Genomic DNA, 8,948 nt, shown 5'->3' with positions numbered 1-8,948 from the left:
TGGGCTGCATGAATGACTAGTTAATTAATCAGTCTTTTGAAACCCTGGGTCAGTTAGGTTTTGAGCTCATCTGACCCCAATCGGACTCATTTCTCAGACAATAGTTACAGTATTTATAGATATGTTCGTGTGTGCAAAACCAGGTCGTCAGATCACAGTAGAATGGATACATGGATCTTGATATAAAAAGATTTAAAATGCTGCATGCATAGTATTAAAAGTGCAACTGTTGTGGCGGGTAAACCAAAAGAGTGAAACCAATGCAATGGAGCAGACCATCTGAATGTGTATTAAAAGGGGTTTACTTTTCCAGAGGGTTTTATTATGCACACTGGAAATATCAATACCACATACAAATATCAAAGAAAAAGTCTAGATCAGGGCTTGCGGAGTTGCAGAGTTTTGCTTCAACCCTAGTTAAATGCATTTGATCAAGCTAATCAAGTCCTTCAGGATTATTTGAAATAATACAGGTATGTGTGTTGGAGCAGGGTTGGGACTGAACTCTGCAGGACTGTGGCCCTCCAGGAGCTGAGTTTAGAATCCCTGGTCTAGATTAAGTCGTCAACCTTACTAATCGACAAGTCTCTTATTGGACAACTGGTTGACCATCATGACCATGAATACAATGTATTACTATTAAACCCTTCTGGATTATTCTACCTTTCTTTTTTCAGGTCATACTCATCCATGCAGGACTGCCGGGGTCTGTATGCGGGCGCCACCGTGCTGTCTTCTCCCAGCTCAGAGGAGCTTACCCAGGATCAGGGTGACCGGGTGTCTCTCGACGCTGCTGATTCTGGTCGTGGCAGCTGGACTTCATGTTCCAGCGGCTCCCATGACAACATTCAGAACATGCAACAGGGGCGTAGCTGGGAGGCGTTGGCAGAAGGCGCTGGGCTGTGGGGAAGCAGGGGGAGCTGGGCGTCCGCTTGCTCCTCTTCGTCCTCAGCGGCATGTTGGGGCGAGGACTCTGAGGGCGACACGGGTACCATCAAGCGAAGAGGAGGGAGGGATGTGACCACAGACCCAGAGACCAGCAGCATCACCTCCACCGGTTCAGAAGAGTCCAGACAGCACAGCAGACGCCCCTCGCCCATCACCGCAGGAAACACCAAGGCTGTGATCAGTAAGAGTCACCACGTGAACCTGGTTTAAAGGGATAGTTCACCCAAAAATGACAGTTATATTAAAATTTACTCACCCTCATGTTGATCCAAAGCCTTATTTTTTTCCCCATAGAACGCAACATGAGAAGCATCACATACTTTGTCTATTCAGTAACATTTAGCTTCCATAAAATTAGTCCATACGGCCTGTGGCCTAAGCCGTATGAAGCCATACAATTTCTTTCTGTGGGGAACAGACAATTTTCAAATTTCAATTAACTGAAAATCAAATATGGTGCCTTTCATCCCAGGTTTATATCAACGTTTAATGTCAAACTTTATGTGTGGTGCCATATTTGACTTGAAAGGTGTGTTGGGAGAAAGATTTTCATTTTTGGGTAACTATTGTTTTAAGAGTAACTACACCAAGTTATATATCCTTTCCTATGTGTTGTGTGTTTCAATACCTTAAAAGCTGATCTTTGCATGAAAAGGCTGAAACCATATTCCCAATGATCAAACATCCATCTGAAAATTAAACGTGCTACAGGTTGAAAAATATGTGACCAATAAGCATACACACTCACTTTAATTACTTAATTGTCATGTTGAACGCTACAAGGTGGAACAACACAGACCACCTACAAAAACAATGCTTCCTGAATCTAGTGCATGTCTGCATGTGTCCGTCCGCGTGTGCGAGAAGCGTTACGGGTATTAAACGGAACTGTGGTGTCCGTCTCCTCCCCCCAGCACGGAAGGACGGCCGTTACCGGGACCCTCCGCCCACGCCGCCGGGATACACGGCTCTGACCATCACAGATGTAACCGAGGGCACGGCTCACTCAGGCAGGAAACCCCCGGACTACACCACCGCCCTTGCAGCGCTCCCGCCTTGTCACACATTCCCCCGACTCCCAGCAGCCCCCGACTGCAGGAAAACCCATCCACTCGCCGGACCCCCGGGGCCGAGAAGAGGACGAGGCAGAGGAGGTGGAAGAGGAGGGTGAGTGCTTGTCTCCCAAACTCAGAGCTCAGAGGAGGAGAGGTCCACACACAGCAGTTCCCCCCAGGCCATGAGTTACATACACCACCCCAGCAGGAAGGTAAAACATCCCAAACTCCAGTTACTTCCACTCTCACACACTCACACACTCTACGCACACGAGTCACGATCTCTGCATGCCAGGAGGACAGCTCCTTCACCTGCCCACCATCACCAACCACCAACGCATCTCACACAGTGCATGCGTCGCCACGGAGACAGCCTGCCCCCCGTCGCCGTGGCAACATCCCAGTCATTGCTCCCCGCTCTGCCGTGTGTAATTGGCTCTCACCCATCAGTGCTCACAGGAAAATCACTAGATCTGCCATCATAAACGCTTGAACACATGATAGAACCTGAAGTCATGTTTGTGTTGTCAGGTAGCACACAAAATAATGTTAGTACTTATCAGCACAAAGATCCTGAATTGAGATGTCATTTTATTAATTTTCACAATGGTTGTCTTTTTTTTCTTTTCTTTTTTAAATAAGTATTTCCTGTCCTGTCATGTTGTCTTTGGTATAGTAATGTCAAATATTTCCTTATTATATTTAGTTGTCTGTCAATGACTGTTCCAAACCCAAGTGCGTTTCCTATAGACAGCATTTTTAGACATCATCAAAGATTATGCTGCCTTACATTTTGACCTAAACCAAAGGCAGTTATACATGTAATCTTTGTAGGCAAGGTAATCCCAGAATGCATGTGAAATCTTTCTTCCAAAATGGTGTAGTTAAGCAAATCATAGATTGTTAATTTATAGATATAGTGTAGATTGTGTGTATTGGAAGTACAGTATATATGCAATCTTGGAAGAAAGATTATAGTTGTATAACTCATTTAACAGTTATGGTTAGAGGAGTCATTTGTAAGTGATTGTTAATATGTTGCCACTTATGTTAAGCATTTTAAATTAGTCACCGTTTGAGATGGGATGCTTTTCACAATTTTGTTGGTCTGAGCCCCAAATCCAGTTTACTTGCTTTAGTATTTCATTCTTTAGTTACAAACCATGGCTTGCTTATGTCCTTAACATAAGTATCCTTGTGTTTACTAGTCGCAGCTTTTTGCCATGTCGAATTTCAGGTGAAGACTATAGAGTTTTATTCCCATTTTTGTAACTTTGCTTATACTTCCAAAATTGAACCTGCACAGAATTGCAATCGCATCTGTTTCCTGCGAATGCAATGCAAGAAATGCAAAGTATGCGACACTGGAGATAATGAGAAATCACATTATGTGTCATCAATAACGGTTCACTTTCACATTACTTGGGTTTGGAACAGAGCCTATGTGTAAGAGACTGTGTCCATGATGCTCACAGTTTCTCTCTTCTCCCTCCAGAGGATGAACAGGTGTCCGCTGTTTGAAAGGGGACGACACTGGCTTTTATACGGATGCTGCATTGATTGATGGCCCATATCAGGCCTTCACAGGTCAGACAGACAGACAGACCATCCAGTCTACATCTTGCCGGCACTGCCTCTCTCCCTCCTCAATGATGGATTCTTCTCCCTGCCCTGCCTTAATGCAATGGGGGGTTTGATGCCCTGCATGCTAAAAATACTGTGAAGAAAGGAGGCGAGCAAAAAAATAACTTATTTGGCACTTTGGAGAATGGAAATATGAACTGAACTGAAACTCGAACACAGCGCTTCGACATTCACACACAAGAAACAAACTACTGTTAACGGTTGTCTTCAGACTCTTTCCTTCTGCTTAAAGGTCACACTAACGTGTTTAGTAGTTCCCCTCAGCACTTTTTAAACTGTTTTTAAGGTGTAAACCGATGCACACAATCAATGTTTCAGTCTCCCGATTCTGGACATGCAGTTTGGATTGACTACAACTTATCACCCAACCTGTTCACATCAGTCCCGACGACAACACTCATATCTGTGTGGTTTAGCATTTCAGTATTATATTTGCAGGAGCACGGCTTGAAGGACACCTCTTCTACTGGCGGACTACATCATGATGGAGTTCACATTGATCATTGACATACGTAGCACACTGATTTAATAAGGATGGCGCTTTGTGAGAGGAAACGATGCTAAGTAAAGCCTTAGTAGGTGGTTTTATAGGTTCTTGGCCTTCGTGTGTTTCAAAGCCGTAAGAAATTATGAATGAAAAAGCTCATAACAAACGTGATTCAGAAATAACAGACTGAACAAATCTACAACTGTGGGTAATCCAGCCGCCAAAGTCCATTAAAGGTGAACCAGTTCAGTTGCAGGAAGCTTTTAGTGGTGGAGGGGAAATGTACACATTCATCTTCGATAGTTTTACCAGTTCAGCGCCTCTAAAAAGTGAAATTAAAGCAGAATTCTATAGTTGCGGCACAACAGCAAGCGCCCCCTGTTGGTGAAGGTGAGAACTGAAGGCTACTCAGGCAAATAGGGTCATCCTATTCGGGTGCTACTTCCTTCCTCTCATTAAGTGATGCCATTAAGGAGGTGTGTGTGAAAAACAGTGGTTTTGGTGTTGTTTTTCTTTGAGGACTCAAGTTGTGCATGTTTCTCCTGGAGTGGGCCTTGATCTAAATGCCACTGCTGCACAACAGCTTCCACAATCACTCACAGGAACTGAACTGAAACGTGCTTTTGAGACTCCAGAGGGCCGGGAACACGCAAACCCACCTGAAGTCTGCCAGCCAGAGCAGAACTGAACCGGTGGGAGCACGTCACTTTCATTCTTTTATTTTAATCACTGAGTTAAACTGATCACATTGATCAGTGGTTAGAAACAATAGACTTGAGAAGGGAAAAAAAGAAGTTTGCAGTGTTTTCCACTGTGCCCTGTAACATCACTACTTCAGTGTTTCTCTCTCTAGTTGCCCGTGTTCGTTTGTAGTTGTTTTTGTTTTTTTTGGCCCCCACATTTTTTATTTTTTTTGTGTAATGGTTGCAGATACAGTTGTTATTAACAACACATTTGTAACAGTAAATATATCGACCATCTGCTTCCACTTAATTTTTTTTTTTTTTTATAGTAAATATTCACGTTTTGGGAAGCCAAAATGAGTCGCTTGTTTTGCAAAATAAGTTGCACAAATTGTACAAGCATAAATAAACAAGGTAAATAGTAGTAGGTAGCTGTTCTGCTACTCTGTTCGATATGTGATGTCAAGTGAGACGTGTACATTTAGCTGGTGAAGATTCACTCTTTTTTTGACTACTTTTACCTGTACGTCTTTTACAAAGACAATTGGTGGAGTATGTATTTGTTCTTTTTTGTTTTTTTTGTCTTTTTGTTTTGTATTTTTAATACAATAATTGTAAATATTGGTTATATTTTTGTTGAATTGTAGAAATGTATGATGTTTATGCCTCAACATCCAGTTTATATGAAGCTGGGAATCATTAAATTCGACAAAAAATGAATCAACTTAGTTTTTAAATGCACATTATTATTATTATTATTATTGTTATTGCTCTTTTTTTGTTTCGTTGGTCCTGCATTACGTTTTTTTTGTTTTCAAACATTGTTTTAAATGACCTCTGGCACCATCTAGTGTTTGCACAAGAGAAAACATGGAAGTAACTTGAAATGTGTATCTCATACTTTTCTAACTGACAAATGTATGTTGGGGTTAATAAAATACATCCATATCTATCTGCTGTTCAACACTTACATTTTTCAGTGTTTCCTCAGAGATTTTGACAAGCCGAATTGGATGAGCTGGGTCATTTCATATTATTGAGCATAATGTATCGTGAAACTGAACTAGCATACTGTATCATATTATAGATACACTGGCTGAAGGTGAAAATCTTAGATGACCAACCCACACTATATGGCAGATGTTTTAGGAATTATTATTTTTGGTTAGTCCAGGTAAGGTAAGATGTTTACAAATGGTGTGCGGTGCATAATATTTGAAGTATATTTAGTTTGTAAAAATATTGACAGTGAGTTGCACTTACCCTGTAGTATGGTTATTAATCTAAATAGGATTGCTTTAAAATGTTTTCTCATTCTGGGCTGTAATTTCAAATGTAATAATACCATTATTAATATCAAATAGAAAGAGAGAATGTGTGTAGACCAAAATATCCGTTTAATGCTCATATAAATCAGAGTAATACAAATACCCAATTCATATAGTTACCTGTGACAGTCGTTATATAGGAGTCACCCCTCTGCCCAGTTGCTAGGCTACTACACTAAGAAATATGGCTGAAGAAATAAATAATCTGCATGGGCTTCTAACCAAGCTCAACAAGTCCCTGCATGTCTTAAATAGGTTACCTTGCTACTTTTCAGAGTATTATTGTCATTTGAAATACTTGGTGGCATTGTCGTGAACAAGAGGTTCTTAAATCTAATCGGGGTGAATCTTACAAGGAATTATTTCACGACAACCTCATCTCCTTGTTCTTATTAATAAATTTAAGACAATTCAGTCTGACTTCCGGGCAAACCACAGAAACCGAAACCTTGCTTAAACGGATAGTTCAACCAAAAAAAAAAAAACACTGTAATTTACTTACCCTCGCCATACAGAATGTCAAAATGCGACAGAAGCTCGTTAATAATGTTGTAAATAACGTTCAGTTTCTTGCACAAACCGATCGTTTCTCTTTATAAGACCACAATGGTCCGGAGGCACGGGTATTAATTTAGCTTTGCAAGTATTTTTTTGACACCCAAAGTGAGCCATTGACCGAGCATTAGTCTACTATATGAATCTACTATATTAAGTTTCAGCTAAAAATCTTTTTATTGTTCTACTGAAGAAAAAAAAGTCAGAATCATCTTGGATGGCCTGATGGGGAGTAAATTAACAGGAATTTTTATTTGTGTGCGATCTATCCCTTATATTTTTAATAATGTTACCTGCCTGAAAGTTTCTATGCCTAGTGAGACCTTGATTAGCTGGTTCAGGTGTGTTTAATTGGGGTTGGAGCTAAACTCTGCAGGACAGCGGCCCTCCAGGACCAAGTTTGGTGACCCCTGCCTTACCCCCAGGCTAGCTTAGGTCTAAGACTCTGTTACCTTGGCAACCAGCAGTAACAATCAGTTACATTACAAACGGCCAAAAGAAAAGGGAACATGTTCCTTCTTGTTACTACATTCTCAGCTAAAATTTCCCAAGTAACATGTCCTTGTAACTGTTATACTCCTCCAACAAACACATATTTTCCACTGGGGTAAACTGCACTGAGCGGTTGAATGCGTTTACTTGATCCGCCATGTTTTTTGTTTTGAAAAGTGTCTTATTTTACCCAGAATACATTGCAGTGTAGTCCTACTTAAGATAGTCAGTCTTAAGTGCGTTGTGCAACGGTCTGATTTAGATGTCTATCTGAAGTCTGACTATCTACTATATCTAAGCCATAGTCAAAGTTTTTCTTTGTGAAACCGGCCCCCAGGAGTTATAATGTCTTGTGGTGTTCCTCAAGGCTCAATTGTGGGCCCTCTGTTATTTAACCTATTTACATGCTTCCGATCCACCTTTTTCCCTACCTACTGTGTTTTCGATTATTGGGAGGCACTTCTGGTTTCGGGAAGTTCCATTTAAAAATACTTGTTTCAAACTCATTTCAAATCATAGGTTCCTCGGTTTGACTAAATGAGCAGTAACATCTCCTTCATGATCTATTTTCAGATGTAAAGAGAATAACGTATGACTTGGTATTTTAATGTGAACAAGAATATCTATGGCAAGAGCTCTTTTCAGTCGCTGCATTCTTTTCCTCCTGATTATCTTCATTATACTACGCATTTGTGGTCTGCTCTCCCGACCTAATTTATGATGCCACGAATAATTCCCAGGAATGCACTAAGAATCTCTTATTTTTCTCCCCAAATCCTCGTCTCCTTCAGTTTTTTTTTTCCACATGGATTCTTTAAAATGTAATCGCCTCCCCTTTTCACTTTTAATCCCTGAATGTTTAGTGTTTACTGGAATGTTTCCAAAGCAGGTAAATACAATACTTATTGTCTGTCAAAATGGAGGAAATTACTTTGAATGGTTTCCTCCCACTGACAGACAGACACATGACATGCACGATTTTTACCCTAATCCAGTTCCGCGCAAACTTCGCCCCGGAGCAGATTCTAAAGATGTCATTGGTCATGTCATTCACACTACTGATTTCCTAATTCCTACACAATGCTGCGACAACAAATGCTAACCCCTAAACCCTGAATTTAACCAGTGAAATTGACTGCAGGGCATGATTTGCAAAGAATATAGCACGCTAAAGATGGCATTTCAGGAGATAAGCAGTTAATAAAAGTATGCGATCGCCGAGCAGGGCCGTCCGTTACCAGAGGCGGACAGAGTACACAGCTTCATTACTTGAGTAAAAGTACAGATACCCCTTTCTAAATTTTACTCAAGTACAAGTAAAAGTACTACAGTCAGATGTCTACTCAATTAAAAGTACTGAAGTACTTGTTTTTAAAAGTACTTGAGTATCAAGAGTACAAGAGTACATTTTCTAAATATTCCATTACTACTGCCACAGTGCTTACAATTATGTACAGAAACGTCCTACATGGAGTTATGAAAAATGTTAATGTTAATACCTTGGAGAATGTAAAAGGAATTTAAAGTAAAATCAAGTGATTTTCTTATTTTTACCCACAAGGCAATGGCGCAATGGCAACGCTCTGACAAACCTCTGCTAGAGTTTTAATTAATTTTTTGCACCCACATTTGAACCTGACTTTGTTAAACACACCGCATACTCAAGAACATCAGAGCAAATGCTCAGCTTACATTAATGTGTAATATCAGAAAAGAAAATTCAGCTAACAATTGTGTGTACATGTGAGTTTCTCTG

The 8,948-nt window shown here is 40.5% G+C and overlaps 1 protein-coding gene across 1 annotated transcript; it reads left to right on the top strand.

Annotated features, from left to right (window-relative positions):
* Positions 1-595: 595 nt before the first annotated feature.
* LOC307007871 (rap guanine nucleotide exchange factor 2-like) lies at positions 596-5,769 on the top strand. The gene is made up of 3 exons (XM_079630267.1): positions 596-1,129; positions 1,863-2,115; positions 3,499-5,769. The coding sequence occupies exons 1-3, from the start codon at positions 691-693 to the stop codon at positions 3,503-3,505; spliced, it is 699 nt and encodes a 232-aa protein (XP_079486393.1). The 5' UTR covers positions 596-690; the 3' UTR covers positions 3,506-5,769.
* Positions 5,770-8,948: the final 3,179 nt, after the last annotated feature.

This window comes from Phoxinus phoxinus (assembly GCF_949152265.1).
Source record: "Phoxinus phoxinus genome assembly, chromosome: 12".
Classification (NCBI taxonomy): Eukaryota; Metazoa; Chordata; class Actinopteri; order Cypriniformes; family Leuciscidae; genus Phoxinus; species Phoxinus phoxinus.
This window is presented reverse-complemented; position numbering and strand designations above follow the sequence as displayed.

What these genes read in the sequence shown, in the direction of transcription:
- LOC307007871 (XM_079630267.1), top strand. Translation starts at nt 691, where the DNA reads ATGCAGGACTGCCGGGGTCTGTATGCGGGCGCCACCGTGCTGTCTTCT. An exon ending in AAACACCAAGGCTGTGATCA is followed by an intron (nt 1,130 to 1,862) that starts GTAAGAGTCACC and finishes TCCTCCCCCCAG; the next exon opens with CACGGAAGGACGGCCGTTAC.